At 41.5% G+C, this 24,242-nt stretch overlaps 1 protein-coding gene across 1 annotated transcript in view; it reads right to left on the reverse strand.

Moving 5' to 3' along the window:
• LOC138150679 (glypican-3-like) overlaps positions 1–24,242 on the reverse strand; it is a 309,958-nt gene that overhangs the window by 111,566 nt on the left and 174,150 nt on the right. The window contains exon 4 of the mRNA XM_069074102.1: positions 2,569–2,719. Within this exon, the coding sequence (XP_068930203.1) occupies positions 2,569–2,719 (151 nt within the window). The remainder of the gene's footprint in view (positions 1–2,568; positions 2,720–24,242) is intronic.

The raw sequence follows: 24,242 nt of genomic DNA on the forward strand, positions 1-24,242 counted from the left end.
CCTTTAGATCCATGCTGCCAGACACACATCACAATAAATCTCACAGAATCAGTGATCTCAACACATATAGATTTACATTTATATACATACATAATCATGAAAAACCAGGAAGAAAAAAGAAATAGTGTGCTTCTTTCAACCAGGGTGGGGAGAGGCATCTTTTTTATTTGTATTTTCTTTGGTCTTTTGTGTTTATTTCTATATGTACATGTTGCTTCCCCTCAATAGAACACAAGTTCCTTATAGCCAGGGATCATTTGGTAAGTGCCTGACACATAGCAGGCATAACAGACACTTACCAAATACTTGCTGAATTGCATAGAATTGATCAAACCAATAAAAGAGATCATTGGCTAGAGAATGACAGAACCAGTTGTGATCTCTCAATATAAAAGGATACTATTGTGTCATGTTAAAGAAATCTTAGCAGACTTATATGAAATGAAGCAGAGAGAGCTGAGCAGAACAAGGAATGACAGCAGAAAGTTGAGAAGGAAGCCTGTTGTGCTGTGTGCGGTGTGCTGAATGATTTTGATTGAATATACTGGTTTGTTAAGGTAGGACTTGTATTTGGAGGGACACACAGGGATGGGGATGTGCTAATGGGGTAGTCATTGCAAGTGAAGAGCATCAAAAAGAGCATTTTAAAGTATAAAGAAAAATGAAGCTCAGAAGGGGACACAATCATGGCAATTGTGTTACTATTGTATTAAAACTAATATATACTCTAAAAATGTAGCAGAAATTCACAGACTTATGTACAGTCCCTTATTTGTTTCCTATATACTGAAATGTTCATGCATTATTCATGATTATTGCTAAATGAATAATAAAAAGGAATCATTTTTAAAAAGAAATCACTTAAAACAAAATCATAGCTCTGATTGTGTAAAGACTAAAAGGATTTCACACAATAAAAAGCAATCTCCTTAAACTTAAAAGCAAAGAAAATATTGGAAAAAAATAATTGAAATCAATCTGGTTTCTGACATCCACAATTTATATGGAACTGCTACATAATCTATAAATTTAATAATATATAGTCTCTAATGAAGCAGTGATTAAAGGATATAAACAGATAATTTGCAAAAAAAATATAAAATGCTAACAACTATATTAAAAACAGCTCTTAATATTGTAGAAATAACTATCAAGACAACCTTAAGATAATATTTACACTCACTAGAATGGAGAAATTGGGGGGAAAAGTCCAGTGATACCATGCCTATCAGGAAACAATTCCTCTAACATGTTGTCGGTGGGACCATAAACAAGTGCCAATATTTTGGACAGCAATAAGGATTACTGAATTCCTCATACCTTTTATTTTCTTTTGGAGGGCAATTAGGGTTAAGTGACTTGTCCAAAGTCACACTGCTAGTTTTTGTGTTAAGTGTCTGAGGCCAGATCCAAAACCAGGTCCTCCTCCTGACTCCAGGGCCGGTGCTCTATTCACTGCACCAGCTAGCCACCCCCTCATACCTTTTTTTTTTTTTAAAGCAATCGGGGTTAAGCAACTTGCTCAAGATTACATGGCCAGTTATTTTGTGTGGGTGTTAAATATCTGAGGCCAAAACTGAACCCAGGTCTCCCGACTCTGGGGCTGATGCTCTTACTCACTGCGCCAACTGGCCGCCCCTCCCCTCATACCTTTTAAGCCAGTGATTTAATTGCTAGAGCCTTATCCCCAAAACATCATAAAGAGGAAAAAAGAATGGATTTTTTACAAAATTATTCACTACTGCTATATCAGAGCAAAACTTTGCAAATACCCTCGATTTCCAATAAGAGAATGGCTGAAAAAATTATGATCTATTAATGTGATGAAATATTATGATGTAAAAACATAGCTATAACTACAGTGATGCAGCTTGCAATTTGGACAGTTGAGACAAACAGCCTTAAAGAAGTGTTCAAAGCAGATACATTAAGCTGAGGATGAAGGGGAGGCAGATGTACTGGGAGGGGCCAGAAACCCCTAAAACATCAGAGTTTCATCACTGGAAAACTGGTCACGAGGTAATGAGCTATTTTTCCATGGTAGTAAGTCATAAAACTCTTTACGATCTGATCTGTGTCAGGGGAGGGAGGCCCCATGCCAAGGAACCAGCTGTTCCTTGAAGTTGTGATGAAATTCATCTATTTGATTATTGTTATTTGTCAAGATCGTAGTAAAAAATTATTTTAAAATAATAATATTTCTAATCAACAAATGTAGGCATCATCAACTACTTGGCTTACTGGTTGTAGCTCCTCAATCGATCTTAAAATTGGCCTGTCCTCATACTCTTGCGCCTTTCTCTCCTTTTAATATAAGATCTACCCAAATACGTTGTTGAGGACAGACTGTCAGTTCATTAAGGCCACTTTTGTTGGAAAAAGGGGGAAAAAAGGACAAGAAAAGCTACATTTGGAATCTGTTCATTCAAAACATAGTGGGGAGGGAAAGGTGGAATAGACTTAACTTGGAAGTTTCCTTTTTCTATCCACTGGCTCCAGTATTAGCCTTGTGTGTCTGGGGCCAAGTGTGGAAAGAAACAGCTCAATTCAATGTTTCTTGGTGCTTACCTGCTAAGAAGCGGAGCTGAGTCTTCACTCTTAGCCCTTCATCACCAGAGCCTCGGCCACAGTCATCTTCATCATCACAGTCCCCACTTTCAACTTCTTCCTCACGATTCTTATCTGAGACCCGCCTCAATATTGCCATGCTTTTTAGGATCTGAAAGAAAATGACATAGAAGCATTGAATTTCAGAGCTATCTAATCTAACCTGTGCTTGAGTAAGACACCTCTTTATACCCAGAGATCCCATTGCTAGGCAGATACCCCAAGAAAGTAAAACAGAAAAAGAAAGACCCTCCTTTCTACATAAAAATATCTACATTATCCCTTTTTATAGTACTAAAGAACTAAGAACAAAATAGATGCCCAAGGACTGAGAAATAGATAAATAAATTTTTGTACGTGAATGTAATGAAATATAACTCACTGCACTATACAAACAACAAATCTCAAGAATCTAGAGAAACATGGGAAGACTTAGATGAACCAATGCATCATGAAGTAAGCAGAACCAGGAAAACAATGGGAATAATGACTCTAACAATGTCAGTGCAAAGAATAACAAAAAGCGTAAAAAAATCCAAATGACCAAGCTTGTAGATGTTGGGAGTATTTGGACACAGGATACTGCACACAATGTTGAACTTGGTTGGTGTGGTAGTTCATTTTGCCAAACAATTTTTTTTTCTCCTTTTTATATTAAGGGATGGCTCTCTAGGAGAGACAAGGGATGAATTTATTGGGGAATAAAGATGATGGAAAATCCAAAGCTATCAATAATGTATATTTTAAGAAGCTTCTATATAATGTAACTAAAAAGATGCTGTCCAGTCTTTGTTTGGGACAGTTCTGATTTCTAGGAAGTTTCGACATCAAGGACAGATTTACTTACTTCTCTGTAACTTCCATCCATTGTCCTTACTTCTATCCTCTAGGGACAAGCATACAAAGTTTAATGCATCTTACACATGACAGCTCTTTAGTTACATAAAGTCACTTATCATAGGATTGTAGAGTCAGAGCTGGAAGAGGTCTCAGAGGCCATTTAATCCAACCCTCTCATTCTGCAGTTGAGGAAATGGAGGTCTAGGGAGGTCAAGTGACTTGCCCCAGGTCACAAAGATAATCATGATTAGAGGTCAGATTGATACCCCCAAGTCATCTTTTCTCTAAGGCTAACCAGCTCCTTCAACAGATTCTTGCTGGTGTCCTGTCCCCTCATTGTTCTTTTTGCTGCCTTCTGAGAATTCTCTAGCTTGGCAGTATCTATATGTGGTCTGACCAGGGCAGAGGACAATTGGATTATCCCTTCTCTCATATATTCATTTTCATGTACATTCATATACACATGAAAGAGTACAATTTCCAGTCTCTTCTTTGTTTTCCCCGTCCAAGTATCTTGTCCATGACAGCATGCCCTTACACTGCTTTGTTGAGTTAACAAATGAGCACACTCAGAGACTGCGTGTTCATTTGAACAGATGTAGACCATATCTCTGACCAGGACATTGAGAATTTGCCTTAGCTGACTCGCAGAAACAGTACAGAGTGCCATCATATCTTTAATTCTTGTACAGGGATGGCTGCTTCTCCATGGAAGGAGTCAAAATAGGAATCTTAGGTAAAGAGACTAATTTGGAATTAATGTGATTCACTTCTGATTCAACTTAACAAGCATTGATTATGCCAGGCTCTGTGCTAGATACTAAGGCTCCAAAGACAAAAACAAAGCAGTATTTGCCCTCAAAAAGCTTACATTTGACTTGAAGGAAACCACCCATACATTGGTAATACAAAATAATGCAAAATGTATACAAAATAAACACAAGTGTCTGAGATCAGATTTGAACTCAGATCCTCCTGACTCCAGGGCTGGTGCTCTATTCACTGTGCCACCTAGCCACCCCCTCAGAGCAGTTTTAAGAAAGGTTTGCCAGATGGCCAAATTCTTTACATTTCTAAGTGCCTTGCATTCCCTGCTATAGTATGAAATGGACAAAACTCAAGACACTGGAAGATGATGCACAGGGCCTTGGCCCTGGGGATGGTTTGGGTTTTTTATAATGGAAATAGGGGGGCAGCATGTAATCCACAAGGGATCCCCTAGCAGAGTCTTACAATCAGGAAGTTTGAGGACCAACATCCTATGACCATTTTACTTCATCTTTTTTCTCCCCTTAAAGGATGGCACTAAGGACATCCCTGTGAATAATGTTGAGGGGTCATCAGTCAGTCTACCAGCACCTAACTGTGATTAGCACTAGAAGGCAGGTTGCCAGTCCTTAAGCAGAAGCAGCTTGGTGTGCTGGAAAGAGTTTGAGGCTTAGGGGCTGGAAGACATGAGCTTAAGGAGGGGCCAAGTCAAGCCTCTTCCCTTCACTGACTCTCAGTTTCCTTAGGTAGAAACTAAAGATAAGAAAATCCCTCCAAACACTTGGAATTTTTATGATAAAAGGGCTTTCTAAACCTTGAAAGAGTATAGAAGTGGGAGTTATTATCACAATCTCACAGTCAGGCAGCAGGCTAGCCTTGGGATCAAGAAAGCCTAGGTTCAAATCCTGCCTCTTGACAAACTGCATGATCCTGGGCAAATCATTGAACCTAGCATAGGGCTTGGCATAATAAGTGCTTGCCCAGTTGAATCAGAAGAGCATTGAATTCATTCCCAAATTTTTCTCTTTACCTTCAACTCCTTCCATGGAGAAGCAGCCATCTCTGTGCAAGAATTAAAGACATGATGGCACTCTGTACCATTTCTGTCAGTCAGCTAAGGCAAATTCTCAATGTTCTGGTCAGAGATATGTTGTTCAAATATGTTCAAATGAACATGAAGTCTCTGGGTGTGAGTCTCAGACCATAACTTCCCCTCGACAGGGGTTGAGGGAGTTATCACATGGCAATGCAATCACAAGTTGCAGTTTATACCACAATGTAATAATAATGATGAGAACAACAATACAACCATTACAGTCCTAAAATGCTTTCAGGTTTGCCAAGCATTTTGTATATTGTTACCTCAGTTGAACATCACAACAACCCTGTGACGTTGGTGTTATTATTAGCCCCATTTTAAAGCCGAGGAAACTGGGGCTGAGAGAAATGAAATGAGGTGCCTAGGGTCACAGCTGATTTCGCTCTTTTTCCTACGTCTTTCTGCCTCCCTAGTTGAGAGGCTAGGACACAGAATAATTCAATTAAACATATATATTAGTCACCTACTGTGTACAGAGAGCTGTATATTAGCAATCGGGGAAATAGAAGGATTATCTACAGCCTAGCCCCAGCTCCTACGGAAATCCTAGCTTAGTTGGGAGACAAGGCAGCAAGGCAGATAATTACAATACACCCACTCCAGTATTACACGTGTGATTCTAGAGAAGGTCCTAATCAACAACTCCTCATACCAATTTCCCTGCACATGAGGCACTGGAAGAGACTGCTAGCCTATCTCCCTGAGCTGAGCCCAATTTCTATTCCCTCCAATCTATCCTGCATATTTCTCTCAAATTCTTCTGTCTGCTATATCACTTTCATATTACTCCCCTGCTTCCAAACTGCTAATGGCGCTTTACTCCTCCCAAGTCCTTTCCCTGGCTTTGGTCTGCCCTTCCAAACTTACTTCACCCTGCCCCCCTCTTGCTATTCCAGCCAACTGGTCTGTTCATTGAACCTCCCATACTCCTTCCATCATTTGGGACATGGTTCCCATTGTCCTCCCCCTCTGGAATGACCAGATCCTCTGTCTCAAGCCTACTCAGACTTCAAGATTAAGCCTTTTCTGAGCCACCAGTGAGGACCTAGTGGGGGAGAGATTGGGAGTCAGAGGGCCCGGATCTGAACGTGCATTCTGCTGATTTCTATTTGGCACTTAGGCCGAATCTTCCCCTCTCTTCTTGACTTCAGTTTCCTCATAGGTAACATTACAGGGGGATGGAAATGATAATTTCTAAGGGCCCTTCTAATAGGAAAGCTAAGATCCATTAGTGGTAGGTTTTGGGGGGGAGGGGATTGAGAGGTTGTTTTGATTTTGCTGTTCAGCTGCCTTCTTAAATTAAAATCTCTTGCTTAAAAAACAATGAAGATAAAACAAGATAAACAATCAAATAGGTTTGCAAACATGTTTTAAGGACTTAGTTTGAGCCCATCTAGCTCAGCTATGGCTTGGCTTTTTTTAAACTATGTGGAATTTAGGTTCATTTCAAAGCCATTAAGCTGGGCTTCCAACACTGTTTTGGAAATGTTTAGATGCTCAGGTTTATGCAACCTCCGAGGAGTGTTTGCAGGGCCTAGCTTTCCATGTCCATGGCAATGTAAACACATACTTCACTGTTTGTATCGAAGCCGTACAGCCTAATGGAAAACAAATGTTTTGACTTGACTCCATTCAACCTAGCTTTTTATGCCACAATCGCTTACAGGGTGTATGAATCAGCAAGGGCTTCCACAAAAGGGACCTGCCTCTGGGGACTGTCCCTCTTGATCCAAAGCACCCAGTTGGAAGCAGGGTGAGCTGTTCTAGCTCAATGGAGCTTTCATGGCAAAGGGGTAAGAAGGCAACATTGGCATTCCCCATACTTCAAAGAGGAACACTCACAGGGAAATGAGCCCAGAATTTCCTGTCAGAGCTAGAATAGACCTCAGAGATGGACTGTCAAGATGGAGAGTCTCATAATACAGAGGAGTCACTTTCTTGGACAGGAAGAAGGTCTTCCTCAAGGTTGCACAGTGAGTTAGAGGAAAGGCAAATTCCCCTCAGGGCATCAAAGAATCTCAGAAAGGGAAGGGATCTTCAGGGACCTTCTAGCCCAACCCATACTTCAGGAGGGATCTCCTCTAGATCATCCCAACAATGGCCATCTGGTTTTTGCTGCCCATCCTTCAGTGAAGGGTAAACAATTACCACCATTCTGCTTTTAGATGCCTTTCATTTCAATTTTTGGGGGTCAGTACCAGCATTTCATTGGTATGGAAGAACTCCCAGTGTGGAAACTCCCTCCGCCAATGCAGATGAGTAGCTCAAATGTAGACTGTAGTCTTAGAGGTTACGCCACCTCCCCGTGGTCCCACAGTCAGGGTGTATCCAGGACAAGAATGAAACTCAGGTCTTCCTCACTCCAAGGTTGCCCTTTTACTAACTGTGCTGATTATCAGGATATTTTTCCCTACATGCAGTTGAATGTTGTCTGTTTCCAATGTCCACTCTTTGCTCTGGGTTCTTCCCTTTGGAGATAAATTGAACGAATCTAATCCTTCTTCCACGTGCCAGCCCTTCAAATACTTGAAGACAACACTTGTACCTCCCCTCCCCCCACTTCCCATGCACAATCATGTCATAAGATCTTATATATGTCTTTTCTTTCTCAGTTCTTTTCATTGAGCCTTGTAGGACCTGGTCTCTAGTCCCTTCCTTATCTTAGCCACTCTCCTCTGGATGCTTTCCAGTTTTTCAATGTTTTTCCTAGAATGGGGTTGGGAGGGAACAAACTGATCACCAGGGCCAAGTACAGACTCCAATTCAACTCCCAAGGCCATTTAGTAAATACTTTGCATGTTCCAAAGCACTGTGCTAGACAAACACCTGAAAACAGCCTCTGACCTCAAGCAACTTCCATTGTCCTGGGGCTACAACAAGGAAGCAGGTTAGTCAAGAAAAGATTATGAGAGGGAAAACAAAGGATCTCCAGAGACTTCCTGTAGGAGATGGCCCATGAACCGACCACTAAAGTAAGCAGAGGTGAGAAAGAAGAATGTTCTAGGCATGAGCAATGGAAATTAGCAAGTAGGCCAATTTGACTAGACTGCAAATAAATATACATATATCTGGAAGGGCAGGCTGGCGCCAGATTCTGAGGGACTTCATATGCCAAGCTGAGGAAGCTGGGAGATACTGAAGGTTCTTGGTTTGTTGGACCTAAGCTTTAGGAATATTATCTTGGCAGCGTTGTGGAGGATGGATTGGAGAGTCTATAAGCAGGGAGACCAGTTAAGGAGACTATTGCAATAGTCCAGGGGAGACATAGGTCTCTTTTAACATAGCCTGAGGTAAGCTCAGCTGCCAGGCCATACACTTGGGCTAGGAAACTGTAGGAAGCACATGTGTATGCGTGTGCCTGAGGAAATCATCCTTGCTAGTTAAAAAAGGAAGATGGCCTGCCCCCACAAAGGCATCTGCAGAGGTATTTACTTATTGTGAGGAAGGGGCCTAGAAAGTGGTTACATCTCCATATGGTGACAGCGAGAAGGCTGCCTACACCCAACCATGTTCCCATCTGGCCCCACCTTCAGCTACTGACTTTGATTCACAACGTACCCAAATTCTGTTCCCCTTCCTACTTCCCTGACCTATACTTGATGTCTCTTAATACAGAGTTGAAACATATGCAAAGAAGTGTCTGTAAATAAATATCTGTCCCATAAAATACACAGGGATGTGAGAAGGAAATTTAGAGTGAGAGAGATGAAAATCACTTTTCTTGAGCCTTCCACTTGATCAATTACCTTGGATGACTTTTGCTCAATTCACCACATTCAATCAGTATTAAGGGCCTATCATGTTCAACACCCTGTACAAGGTGCTAAAGATAGGAAACTGGGGGAAAGGCACATGAATAACTTTGATGAAAGGCAGAATGAAGTAAATGCAAAAGAGAAATCCAGGTAAAACATGATGAGAAATTGGAAGAGGGAGAGATTACTTTCAGGAGGGCAGAAGTGGCATTTGTCAGAAAAGGCCAACCTGAGCTGGGCCTTGAAAGGAGGTAGTGCTGTCAAAAATAAACCCTGGGGCAGGGGTAGCTCATTCTAAGCACAAGAAATGGTGTCAACAAAAACAGGGAGGGAGCAGAGTGAGGAAACGGGGCAGAGAGTGGTCCCATTTGGCTGTTAATATGTGAAGGGGATAAGTACGATATAAGACTAGACAGTTAGCTTGGCTCCAGATTGTAAAGGGCCTCGAATGCTAGAGTCAGGAGTTTATACTTTAGGCGAGAGAGTCACTGAAGGTTTGGCACAGGGGAGCTCCATGATCAGAGTGAAGCACTGGGAAGATGATTCAGGTAGAGCACAGAGGATAGATCACCAAGGGGAAAGGCTGGCAGCAGGAAGACCAGCTAGGATGTTACTGCAATAGCCTAGGTGAAAATGGATGAAGTAGGATGGTACCTCCAGTGGTACAAATGATGACCACCAGCCCTCATGCCTTTGCATCTTGTGTAACTCCTGTCCATGACCTTGTGTCTCATACCATCTAAGCACCATCTTTGGCTCTTCACTCTCTAGCATCTTGCATAGCTAATCCTTTCTACCTCCACAGCACCCATTGAATATGTCTCTTGCCCTCCATACAGCCACTACCCTAGTTGGGGCCTTTATTACTTCTTTCCTGGATTATTACAAAATCTTTCTAATTGGTTCCCCAGCCTCAAAGTCTCTCCACTTTCTAATCCATCCTTCACACAACTGCCAAAGTGATTTTCCTCAAGTACAGCTTTGATCATGCCACTCCTCTGAGCAAAAAACCATAGTGTCTCCTTATTACTTTTAGACCCAAATAGAGATTTCTCTTTGGAGAATTTAGAGCTCTTTACAAGCTTGTCCCCAACTATCTTTCCAGCCTCAGTGGACATCAGAAGGACATCCCCTTCTCTCATTCTGTGATCCAGTCGAACTGATCTTCTCTTTGGTCCTTACAGAAGATTTCATCTCACCTCTATATGCCTTTGTATAGACTGGACCTCAGGACTACAATGTACATACTCTTTCCTCACTTCTACCTCATTGAATTCTCAGCTGCTAACACCACCTCCCTGCTCCTATTATTTTGTATCTCTAAATATATACATCTTGGTTCCCCAGCTATATTTTAAGCTCCTTGATGGTAGGAACACTTCACTTTTGTCTTTTCATTGCCAGCACCCAGTACAGCATTTTGCCCGTAGGAAGTACTGGTTGCCTGATCTTTTATGGAAGTGCTAGGGTCCATCTACGTGATGTCTCATCTTCCATCACACGGGAATCCATGTAGCATGCAGGCTGCTCTCCTGTTATCCCTTGCTTTTCCTCTATGACTGGTCTATCTCCTTTCCCAGTCACCCCTCGCTTTGATGACACATTTTATGCTACTTATTACAAGCAATTGGTTGTTGCTGATTTGCTCTAGCCTAGTTACTTATGCTCACCATGCGCTTTTCCATTACCCTTTGGGTGACCCACAATTTTGAGTTTTCAGACAATGTGGCACCCCATGATTTACAGGTATCATGGGAAGAATACTGGTGTTATAAAGATAAGCATTTGTTTCAGGGAAAAGGCCAAGGTCATTGAAAGCATTACATTTCCCAAATGGAATCCCACCCACTCTCTCCAAGTCAATTCTGGGATCAGCAGTGTCTGCCATAGAAGCACACAGACTGGTTTTTTTGAGGCTGTCCATCCAACTGTATATCATTATAGTGCGGACAATAGACATTCTTCCTGTGTGGATAGTTAGTCCAAAATCTTTTGAGCGATTATGGATTTCATTTGGGAGGCTCTGCAGCATTCCAGGAATTGATGCAATCAGCACAGTGTTATCCGCCAACAGGAGCATCTGGAGGCCTTCGCCATCTATAAGGAATCTTCCATTTGGACCTTGGACCAGAAAATCCTCCATGATAGTGTCAAAAGCCTTTGGTGACTATACATCTCTCTGTCTTATGTTTCCTTTAGAAATCAAACCTTAAGTCTGCTATTCCTTTTGAGGAATTGTGTGTGCTTTTAAAGTATGCAGGGGAAACACCTCAGGCTAAAGAGCCTTTAAGGCAGTATTTTACTCTACCAAATCAATGCTTTTAAAAATATAATCAATGAACAATAAACATGGTGGAATCTATTTCTCTCTACCTTTTAGTAGATGTGTGACTGTAAAATGTGATTTGTAAAAGCATGCCTGCCTCCATATCATATTTTCATTAAGGATACTTTTAATATGTATATACATTATTCTCAAAGATCTTATAGAGATAAAGCAAGCACAGGAATTGATAGTTATTAAAAGTTTTTCAATCATCTTTTTTTTAATAGAGTAGTATAGCCTACATAATCTCTGAGGATCCCTTCCAAATTCCCACTCTCACAGAAGAGTCTCATATACAGAAACAAAGCTATTTCTCCACCTTCAGAGGTGAAAGGGTACCCCTAAGGAACCATGAGTGATTCTTGAAGGCCATCATTTTGAGCTCTATCTTGTATTTATTTCCCCACCCCAAGAGGATCAGTTGGGAATCATTTTAGTCAGCTTTATATAGTTTTTAGAAAGGGGTATCCATTGAGGTGGTATAGAAAGAACAGAAGGTATAAAACATCTCCCTCTCTAGAGGTCTTGGCACACTCTCCCACAAGTACACACAGAGTCCCAGGAAAAGCAGATTCCAGTCTAAGGAGCACAAGTGACAAAGGAGGTTAAGTGAAAGCTTCTGGTTGCTAGTAGCTCTTTTCTCCCACTCATATGGCACTCAGTAACTCCTTCTTTGGCATGTTAGTCTCTTTACTGGGCTCCTTTTCAAGCCACGAATCTACAGATAGTCTGTTCTTAGCTGCTAACACATACACAGACATCAGAGGATCTAGGGATCCCTCTAGGACATCAGTGGGAAGATGGCAAGTTTGACATCTTAGAATAGGTTAGGGTATGGCCTTAAGGTCACAGGTTCCCCACCCCTGACTGTTAGAAACTGGCAGGACCATTTCTGGGAAGGGGGCAAGGAGGGAAAGAGACTTGGCCAAGGCTAAGGCCAGGCCTAACTAGCTGGATAATTTATAGAGGACCCTTGGGGCATGGCCAAGTCTCCCCAACCTATCCAAACATGATTCTAGTACAGTATTATTCCAATTTGATGAACTTTTCATGGTTAGTCTTTAGCCTGTCAGTGAGTGATTGAGACGTTCTCACCGAGGTAATTGGGCTAAGATGGGGAGGGATGGTTTCAACCTCACCCTTACCCAACAGCTTGGATTGTTGATAGTTGTTCAATATCATTTACTCTTTGAGACCTTGACAATCCTTCCTTCAGTGTCCTCAAAACAGTGTTTTCTCCAGCATGGATATTCTCTCTGTATATCTCATATCCTATATGTGGTAGATAGAGTACTGAACTTGGAGTCAGAAAAATCTGAATTTCAAGCCTGATACATATATTTATTCTGTATATGTGACCCCGGGCAAGTTATTTCTCTTATCTCATCTTAGATTTCCTCATCTATAAAATGGAGATAATACTTGCACTTGCTTTATAGGATTGTGGTGAGGTCCAAATGACATAACACATGTCAAGTGTTTTGGAAATCTTAAAGTACCGTATAAATGTTGTTGTTGTTATTGGTATTATTATTACTTGGTCCAGAGTCCACCTGGTTTTGTTTTCTTGAATGTTTTTTCTACTTCTTCATGCAGCCTATTGAGGATTGTGATCTTAGAGTAGCTAAGATTCACAATCTTCAATACACCGTGTTTGATAGCTCCACTGTCAATGATCAAGAAAATAGTTTGCTGTACAAGTCTTAAGAAATATTTTCAACTTTTTATTTGTCATCCTTCTAGCCTCATTCTTAAATGCATTTTGGATAAGGGCTTTTTTGATTTGGGGCTCAAATGGATCTCACATCAAGCTTTCTATAAACATATTTTTGTCTCTACTCATTCATTCTATTTTGTAATATGATATTTGTTCAAAATTTTCTATCACCCTCTCCTGAAAATGAGTTTTATTCTAATACAGTATTGCCCTCAGGTGCCTTATCTTTCCACTTGACAAAGAAATCAAGTATGTGCTGGCTGAGAGTTTTTAGGCTCTACCAGTTTCCTTCTAGTGAGTATTTCACATCAGCTTGATCTTCCATAGGTAATGGTGATAGTACAGATCAATGTCTGTTCCTTTAACCATTCTTTGCATTGTACTTTGATCAGTTAAATAAATTAGATTGGAGATGTTTTAGTTTTGTTGTTTGATTCAGATCTTTGTTTTCACAAGTGAAGTATAGCTATCTACAGACAGGATTCAGAAATCAGTCTCACATCAGTAACTACTCTTTTCTGGTTTATTAACATATGGTCAATTTAATTTTTGTGATGTTATTTCATCTTAATCATGCCTAGCATATTCAAAATCTCTTCTTGATGAAAATAATCTGTGTGTGTGTGTGTGTGTGTGTACACACACACACACACACACACATTCCTCCATATGCCTACAGTTGCACTGAAGTCATTGAATCAACATGTATATGTTAATTTCATTTGGAACATTTTATTGGGTTCTCCATACATTTTCCATATCTCTTTGTCTTCTGCAAAATAAATTCATCCCCTTTGACCCAGCAATACAACTTCTAGGGCTATATCCCAAAGAAATCATTCAAGTAGGAGAAGGACCCATATGTACAAAAACATTTTTAGCAGTTTTTTTGTGGTGGCAAAGAATTGGAAATGAGGGGGATGTCCATCAATTGGGGAACGGCTAAACAAGTTGTAGTATATGAATGTAATGGAATACTATTGTGCTATAAGAAATGAGGAACAGACTTCATAATAATCTGGAGAGACTTATATAAACTGATGCTGAGTGAGGAGAGCAGAACCAGGAGAACTTTGTACACAATTACAGATACATCATATATATGACAAGTAACTTTGATAGACTGGGCTCCTCTCAACAATGCAAGGTTATAAGACAACTCCAAAAGACTCATGATGGAAAGGGCTATCCATATCCAGAGGAAGAACTACAGAATCTGAATGCAGATTGAAGCAAACTACCAGCTCTCTCTCTTCTTTGTTTTGTTTTGTTCCTTCTTTCTCATTGCTCAATCCATTGGTTGTAATTCTTCTTTACGATTTGACAAATGTTTAATGTGAAGGTATTTGTAAAACCTATATCAGATTGCAAGCCGACATGGAGGGAAGGGGAGAAAATTTGGAACTGAAGGGATTGTGGAACTGAATGTTGTAAACGAAAAGTAAATAAATTTAATTAAAAAATAAAACAAAAAACCCCTACCCCTTGTCCCTGGACTTACAAGAGAATTCTATCAAATGTTTAAAAAAACAGTACTCATGCTATACAAATCATTCTCCAAATTTGAAAAAATACTCTGTCAAACTCCTTTTAGGTGACAAATAGAGTTCTAATATCTAAGCCAAGGAAAGATAGAGCAAAGAAAGAACTATATAGTGGAATATAATTAATGAATACCAATTCTCAAATGTTAAATGAAATCCTGGTAAAACGACTATGGAAATCTATCCAAAAAATAATTCACTATGCCCAAGCTGGATTTAGACCAGGCTTGCAAGGATGGTCAATAGCAGGAAAACAATTAGCAGATTTGAACTCAGGTCCTCCTGACTCCAGGGCCAGCACTCTATTCACTGTGCCACCTTGCTGCCCCTTCTTTCTTTCTAAAAGCAACCAATGAACAAGCATTTATTGAGTGCCTACTGTGTACTTGAAACTGTGCTCAGCCTTGGTGATTGAGTTTGATGATCTCTAAAAACCATCTTCCACTCTGACATTCTAGGATTTTGAGTTTCACAGTCTATAAAATGGACATAATAATACTACTTTCACTTTTGTGCAGCCTAGGGGATGATTATGTTTCTAAAGGATTTTTTTCCAATTAGGTAAGGAGTCTGGACTCTGGAGATGGAATTCTGGGGTAGAGTGTGTCTGAACACTACAATTTTTCTTAAACTAAAGTTTGCACCAACTTGATGGGAGCATCTCCTGTTGTCTGGATGTACCAATCTAATTCATTCCAAACAGACAGCTTGTGGTTATGCTTTTGGGAAACAAAGATTCCTGTCTCTAAAAATAATCTCTAAATCTATGAATCACAGAAACCATGTCATCAAGGGAGGCAATTGTGGTCTAGTGGGAAGAGTGAGAGGCTTGGCATCAGAAGGCCTGCTCTTCAACTCTCAGATCGGCTCCTTATTAAACAGCTGGGAGCACTTCTTTGGGCCCCACATTATCCAGATGTCAAGTAGGGAGAGCAAAATTGTCCCTACCTCCCTCAAAGGGGGTGTTGTGAGTCTCGATGGGCAGCGTGTATATAGAGTATTTTGAAAACCTTACAACTATATCAACTATCATTATCATCGCCACACTCCATCTCTTGGCTCCAGGCATTCTTTGGCTGTCCCCCATGTTCTTCCTCCTCTACTTCAACTACTGACCTCCCTGGCTTCCTTTAAGTCCCAACTAAAATTCCACTATCTACTGAAAGCCTTCCTCAAGCCATCTTCATTCCAGTGTCTTCCTTCTTTTAATGATTTCCTACTTATTCTGTACATAGCTTGCTTTGAATATATTTGCATATTGTCTCCTTCATTAGACTGTAAGCTTTCTTGAGGGCAGAGACAGTCTTTTGCCTCCTTTTCTATCCCTAGCACTTAGCACAGTGCCTGGCACATGGTGCACGCTCAATAAATGTTGATTGAATTCAACTGAATCATCATGACTAGACTGAAAGAGTCAATGTCAGGAGTTACCATCTTCCAGAGAAACTTTTGAGAGAGTGAAAAGAACATGGGAGTGAACTTCAAGTCTGAGTTCCCTGGCTGTGTGAACATCATTAATTCCTCTCTTTGGGCTTCCTTTTCCCCATCTACAGAGCAGGACAACATTGAACTAGAAAAGCTTCCAAGGTCACTTTCACCTTGGCATGCCAAGCCTCCTCTGTCAAAGGAAGGGGCTCTACTGTATTTAAGGTCTCTTTCAAGTGAAAGACATGACATGATTCAAGTGGAATCACATGACTGAGGCTCAAGTCCCAGGTCTGGCACTAAGTGACTACGTAATTCCAGATGACTCACTTCCTTTCTCTAGGTCTTGGGCTCATGTGTCATCTATAAAATGAGAGGAGGGTTGGACCAAATTACCTTTCACATTCTTTTCCACCTCTCCATCCCCTAAAGCTACTTCTGAGTTCCTAAGGGTCAGCAAAGTACTTATGGCCTTTCTGACAAAGTCCCCTTCTGGCACAGAACCAGATTCAGAGCTTTAAAGAGGATTTAAGAGAGAAGAGTTGCCATTGGTTCTGTACTATTCAGAGATGACAACTTCTTAAATGCAAGGATAGGGATCAAAACTGGCCCTGAAATCTTCTGGGTATAGGGAACTCTCAGATGAGAAAACTTCCTCTTCCAGGATAGGGTAGCACCTCCTCTTACCTCCTCTGCAACTTCTGGATTTTGAGAGTTGCCTAAGGCACTGAGAGGTGATGACCAAGCAGGATGTGTTGGATAGAGAACTTCAGCTCAGACCTCGTGGCTCCAAGGCCAACTCTCTCTCCACTGTGTCCCAGCTGCTTCTCTTCTTAAATATTATACAGATAATAAAGGATCCAGTACCTCAATGCAATAATGGGAAATGACCTGGTGCCTCCCGAAGCAATACGAGGGCTGGCATGTGATAAGAAACTAAGCTAGTGAACTGGCAGGTTCTAGTCATGGACTCCCCTGACCACCAGATTTATGGAGTTATAAGAAGTCACATTTCAATAGCAGTTTAAGGTATGTAAGACACTTTCCTCACAAATAGCCCTATAAGGACATAGGTCTAACAGCTCACTCAGACATGAAGATTTGCAAAGTACTTTCCTCTCAACTACCTTATGACACAAGTAGCATGAGAATTATTGGCAGCATTTTACAGATGAGGAAACTGAGGCTCAAAGAAATCAAATTACTTGAGTCTATATATCAAGTGAGTGGCAAAAGTAGGACAAGAAGGCAGGCCTTTTGAACTTTATAGAATGTAAGCACCTTGAGGACAGGGGAAGATTCATTTTTATTTTTGTATCTTTACTACCTACCACAGTCTCTAGCATATAGACCAGAGAATTAGAGCTGGAAGGGATCTCACAGGCCATGTAGTCCAATCCCTTCATTTTGTAGGAGAGGGAAGTAAGGTCCAGGGAAGGGAATGGATTTTCCTGAAGCCACACAGAAAATGTTGCATTTTTGAAAAGAATTTGAACTCCAGGTCTCTGACTCCAAATCCAGTGAACTTTTTACTGTCTTCACAGTACTTGGCCACCCACATAATGCTAGCTGTTATTATTATTAGAAGTTCACAAATGCTTATTGCATGGAATTGGGAATCCAAGAATCATGCTCTATCTACTACATTAGATTTCAGAGGTAGAGAAGGCCTTAGGGATCATATGGTCTCAAAGCTACAACCAGAAAGAAGTGACCAGGATTTTGCCTCAGGGCACCCAAATTTAGACAGCATTGGCAACACATATATTCTTTTAGCATCTGTGCCTCCAGAATAATTACACAAAATAGGAATTTAACAGATGCCTCATTTGTCCCATCCTCTCCTTCCCCCAAGGGCTCTAACCCAGGTGAGGGCCTGGCCCATATGATCCCCATTCTACTCCCTGCACACTGCCAGCCTACCCAGTAGTCACCTGCTAGTGTCCAGAGCCCTTTCCACAAACCTTCCCAACAGAATTCATCAAAAAATGTCGATATAAGGTTGTATTTTGTGAAGCTCTTGAGTCAGTTGCCAAATAAATAATGATTACTTTCTAAGTTCTACTGCATTCATTTCACAGAGAAGAAAAGAGAAATTCAAGAGGGGAAATGACTTCCCTAAAGGTACACAGAGAGTAAATGGAAAAGTTCAGACTATATCCCAGGTCTTGTGAGTCTTTTCAGTGAACTGAATCTACGTGGTACCTACTAATGGTTGGTGTCTCCCAAGGTTCTGTCCTGCGTGCTCTTCTCCTTTCCTTCTATGTAATCTTTCTTGATGATCTCATTAATTCCAATGGGTTCAACAATCATCTCTAGGTAGATGATTCCCAGATTGATATAGCCTACCCTAATCCTTCTCTTGAGTTGCACATCAACAACTGCCTGGTGGACATTTTGAACTGGATGTCCTATAGGCACCTCAAATTCTGAAATAAAACTCAGATTCCCCCCCAAAAAAACCCCAACAACAACAATCCTCTACTCTTCTGAACTTGAAATGATGGGACTTTACATCAGACTGGATCTTAAGAACACAGAATAGTAGAATTTAGAGGTGAAAACATTATGTGTCAGTTTAGGGAGAAGGAAAAATCAGAGATAATTTAAATAACAAGCTAGTCTAGATGAGTAAAAGAAAGATAGTATTATTGATAGAAATAAAGAAGTTAGAAGGAGTCCTAATTTAGGGAGAGAAAATGAGCTCAGTTTCAGACAAGATGAGTTTGTGGTGTCGCAGACACAGTGGAGAGGTTGGTGGTACTGAATTGTAAACATAAAGCTGGAATGCTTGAGACAGATGGGGGGTGGAGATTAAGATTGGGGAATTATAGGATCATAGCTTGACACCTGGAAATGACCTTAAAAGTCAGCAAATCTAATGTCCTCAGTTTATCCATGAGGAAACTGAGGCCAGAGTGGTAAAATGACCTGTTCAAGGTCTTTCTCAGGCAGGATTTAAAGCCATCTCTTCCTGATTCCAAGTTCAATATTATCTTCAATACATTGTGCTGTTTCGGGTTCTATCAGCTGAAGTCATAGGAGATAACGGAGGGAAATAATATAATGAGGTGAAATCCCTGGAAAAAATATTGGGGTACACTCATATTCAAGGCTTAGGAGGAAGATGAAGAGTCACCAAAGAGAGACAGGAGAATGACTTGGCCAAAGTCACATAGCAAGTAAGGGGAAGATTTGGGACCCAGGTTTTCCATGGGCTCCAAGACTTCCACTATTCCTTCCCCTACAGCAAAGTGCAGAGCTGAAAATTCCCTTCGGGAACAGATGGAGAACCATAAAATTTACCGAGAAGGAAAGTGATACCTTAGAGGAAAGAGGAAAGCTATGAGAGGTGAGTGTAGGGTGAGAGGATGATAGCATGAGGGGGTGGCAGAGTAAAAGAAGGGGAGAGGCCAGAGCAGGCTTGTAGGCTTACAGGATGAGAGATTCTAAATGCATTCATTGAAAGAGAGGGGATGATTGAAGGAAGAATGTCGAGGAAAAGACAGAGGAGTAGCAGTGGATGGAGGGGATAGCTTTGGCTTGGGTCAGCTCTTCCTCCATGACTCTAATGAAGGTGAGAATGGGTAAGGAGAAAGAAATGATTGAGAATTGAGGGAGTTGATATAGAATGGCCTCAGTCATCTTAGAAAAGTTGTCAATAGGCAGCATGATGGATAGGGCACGGGGCCTATAGTCAGATAGACCTGAGTTCCAATCCAGCCTTAGACCATGAATAACTGTGTGACTTTGGGCAAGTCAGCTAACTACTATCGGACTGTTTCCTCAACTGTAAATGAAGATAATACTAGCACTTGCGTCAGAGGGTTGTTGTGAGGAACAAATCAGAGCATATTGATAAAGCACTTAACACGGTGCCCGGCACATAGTAGGTACCATATAAATTCAAGCCATTATTATGAGGTGAGGTCATTTGCTAGGTGTGAGGGAGACTTGGAAATGGTCCTTGGGGAGAGATAAATGAAGGGGTAAGCAAACAGGAGCGAGGGCCCCATTGAAGTGGGATGATGTATATTTGCTGGGGAGCAGTTTCAGGATTTCCACTGGACAGATGGTTAGAATCCCCTGGGGCTGCAGAACAGTAATGTAGAAAGGGCAGAAAGTCTAGAGGGGAAGAGATTCAAAGGTGGAGGAGAAGGAAATGAGAAAAGGAATTGTGCAGATAGATAAGGAAGGCAAAGCCTTTGAACAGAGAGGAATGGAGGGATTGAAAGTCCTGCCAAGGTGAAGGAAAACAACAGGAGGGGGAGCATGGGAGATTTTAGTTTTGGAGAGCTCAGGGTCTCTTCCATACCAAGATGAGGAGGCCTTGTGTGGCAGAGTTTGTATCCTGGGACAGGGATGGACACACACCCACACCCACCACTACTCTCTTGTGTAGGGGTAACTGAATTTGTGAGGACTTTGTCAGGGGAACCCAAGTTTGGTAGGTCCTATGAAGCTGGGCATGGTCAGAGATGGTCTTTTGGCCAATTAAGTGAGGAGGCTAATGATGTGGTTATGGCCATGGCTCCTCATAACTCCTGACTACTAGAGTGCAGATGGGTTTCCATCTACATTGGGAGCAGAACCTCAACGGAGATGAAATCGGATCTTTCCCAGTCTAAAGCAGGAAGAAGTAAAGGTGTGAGCTTTTGTGTCCAAATACTCCTAGCCGCATCCAAAAGGAAGAATCACCTAGAATCAAGGAGTAGGAATGGGCCATCTAGACTAGCTAGTGTTTTATGGATGAGGAAAATAAGACCCCTGTGAAGAGAAGGGAACTCATAGAAAGATGTGTCTAAGGAACTTCAGAGGTCATGTGGTCCAATGGTGTTGAACTTAAATAGAAATGGGGCTGTTGAAGCACATATAAGGATCCCTGCAGCCATATGATATAAGGATCCCTGTGGGCTCTATATTGACTCAGAAAACTACATATTAACATTATTACATATGTTCATTTGTATTTCCTTTTATTTTCTTAAATATTTCCCAATTACATTTTAATCTGGTGGCAGTGAGAACATAGTGGGCCTCTGGGGGTCTGTTTGACACCTCTCATCTAGTCTGCCCTTCCTATTTTCCAATCAAGGGAACCAGACCCCAGAGAGAGGAAGCAACTTAGCCAAGGTCACACAGCTCACAAGTCCCAAATCCGGAACTTGAACCTGAGTCTTCTGACCCAATGCTCTTCCCATGATAACACACTCAAGAGGTGTGTCTGCTAAATCCATAAGATCATGGAGTTGAAGCCCTCACTGAAGCCACTTTGGGTGTTCCCAACCCACTGCACCTGTGCACAGTAAATGATTGGGTCAATTCTATAAGGGAAAGGGTGCATTCCTAAGTTCCGCTGGCTTTCACCCAACTCACAATTCCAACTCCCTTGCTTCAGTTTTCATTTGCTGGCATGAGGATAATTGATACATCCTGAAATAGCAACTATATTTAAGTGCTACCCTGGCATTTCAGCCGTTAACATCGTGTGTTTGCATGTTTTCTGCACGAGGCAGGAAAACGTACAGTGTAATGATGGGGAAAGAAGTGTGCAGGCATTCAGGCAGTGCTGACCCTGGCTCAGCACAGCCATCTGGAAGCTTCCAGCTTACCCTTCACCCTCTGGGGCCAAACTGGGCTCATACAAACAAGCCACTGGAATGGCACCCACATAGCCCCATACCGAGTCACTCACATAGGCCCACACACTTATGTCATAAAAAATGGAAAGCAAATGGATTCATTTGCTTGAACTGGCCCCGTGCCACATGGAGGCCAGCAGGCCAGGCCAAAGGGTAGAAGTGTGGATGTAGCAGCTGCAGTTGGCCATCTCTCCCCACCAGACCTGGTGTTGTAATTTGCTTGTGGCAGGGCTGTGAGTCATGGCCCATTGCAGTCTCTGAAGAATTGAAATGAATATAACCCAGACGGACAGGCAGCATGCTGTAGTGGATAGAGGGCTAGCTTTGGAGTCCCAAAGACCTTGGCTCAGCTGTCTTGGGTGGGCACAGATAAGTCCTACGGGATGGACTGGTTTGGATGAATTGTTGGAAGGAGCACTCATGTCTATGAAATTCCAGAACCACTGTGGTATTTGAGTACAACTTTGGACAAATCACAGAACCTTCTTGAGCTTCAATGTCTCATCTCTAAAAGTGGTAAAAATACCCAAGCTATCTACCTGATGGTGCTACGGTGAGGAAGACATTTGGTAAACAGGTAAGCACTACAGCTCAATATGTCCTGGTACCATTATTTGAGGGGTGGGTGGATGGCAAAGTGGAGTGAGAATTCATCTTTAGGTTTGTTGGGAAGAGAGTTCATCTGTTACTTAGGAAGGCACATTAAATAACCTCCCTCCATCTCCATTTAACCCTTGGATTCAAGGGAAAGGAGGAAGCCATAGTGTGGCATGTTAGAAAGAGGTTTGGCCTAAGAGCCAGAAAAATCTGGACTCAAGTCCTTCCTCTGACACATACTGACTGTGTGACACTGAGCAAGTCAGCCACTTAAGTGATTTCTAAGCCCCTAAAAATGCTCTAGACAACTTTTTAAGACTATAATTTCTCAATATGCTTTAGTGGAAGGATTATTCTATACTGGGAATTATTATATTCACAAGTCTGAACCCCTTCACTCACTCAAAAAGATAAAATAAAATCCTACTCATTTTTTTTTACAATAAATAGAGAGCACAGACATGAACTAAATTCTTTTTGTCTTAAGTCTCAATTATCTAAGGTCACAGGGTATCTAAGTTGAAAGGAACCATAGAGGTCACATAGTCTTAGAAATTTAAAGATGGAAAGGCATAGTCATATATTTAGAGCCAGGAACCTTGGTGACCATCTAGCCTAACCTTCTAATCTTTCAGATGAAGAAAGTGAGCTCTCTGCCTCAAATCTTTCCCTATTTCAGTCTACCCTCCCCTACTCAGCTGTCAAACTGATCTCCTTAAAGTAGAGGTCTGACCATGTCACTTTCCTACTCAGTAAACTCCCCTGGGTGCATTACCTCCAGGATCAAATGGAAAATCCTCCTGGTCTTTGAAACCCCTTTATAACCTAGCCCACTTCCTAGTCCAGTCTTCTTCCACCTCACTTCCCTCTCTGTACTCTGCAACAGATTATTCCCTACCTGACTGCTCTTCTGAACATCATGATCACCAGATCATTCTGCAAGATGAAATCAACTCTGAAACTCACCCATCCTCAGATTATTTCTTACTCTGGATGCAGGACTTTGGGTACTATCCCTGACTTTTTAGCTTATATGGCATGGTGGATGGAGCACTGGTCTTGGAATTGGGAAGACTCATCTTCATAAGTTCAAATCCTGCCTCAAACACTTAATAGCTATGTGACCCTGGGCCAGTCACTTAACCCCATTTGCCTCAGTTTCTCATCTGTAAAATGAGCTGGACAAGGACATGGCAAACCACTCCAGTATCTTTGCCAAGAAAACCCTAAAAGGGATCACAAAGATTCAGGCATGACTGAACAGCTCTGTAATGTTAAAATAGCATGTTACCTTTATCCACCATTTTGCAAAGTTAAGTCTTAAAGCTACCTGAGTTAGGAGAAGTTACAAGAATGTCACAAAACAACTCCCTTTTCCTTCTTTCTGTGGTGTCTCCTGACTGTCTTCTGATCCCCCCCCCCTTCAGTAAGAAACCACATATCTTAAGCCTTTCATTCTGTTTTTCATTTCCTCCAAACTGTACATTAACTGGGTAAAAAGACCAAAGTTATGGCTACCAAGGGCCTTAAACCTGGTTTCCAACTGCACTCATTACAAACTCAATTATCTGTGTGGATGGTACTCTATTTCAGATGTGATAGCTCCTCCACTAGAAAGCAAGCTCTTTTAGGGCAGGGACCGTTTTATGTCTTTCTTTGTATCCCCAGTACTTAGCTCAGTGCCTGGCACACAGTAGGTGCTTCCTAAATATTTACTAACTTTGATTCTGATTCAGTAACCCTTACTTTGCTGTTCTGTGTTCAACTCACTCCATCTCCCCACTCAGGGCATTTTCACTGGCTGTTCCCCAAGTCTGGAATTCGCTCCCTCATCTTCAAGTCTCGCCTTGTCCAGGAAACCTTTCCCAGGCCTCCTTCTTCATTGTGGCGTCCCACTGAGATTCCTTCTACTTGTATCCAAT

The sequence above is a fragment of the Petaurus breviceps genome, unplaced genomic scaffold (assembly GCF_028583685.1).
Source record: "Petaurus breviceps papuanus isolate PSGF00001 unplaced genomic scaffold, PetGlider_PUasm1.0 90881, whole genome shotgun sequence".
Lineage (NCBI taxonomy): Eukaryota > Metazoa > Chordata > Mammalia > Diprotodontia > Petauridae > Petaurus > Petaurus breviceps.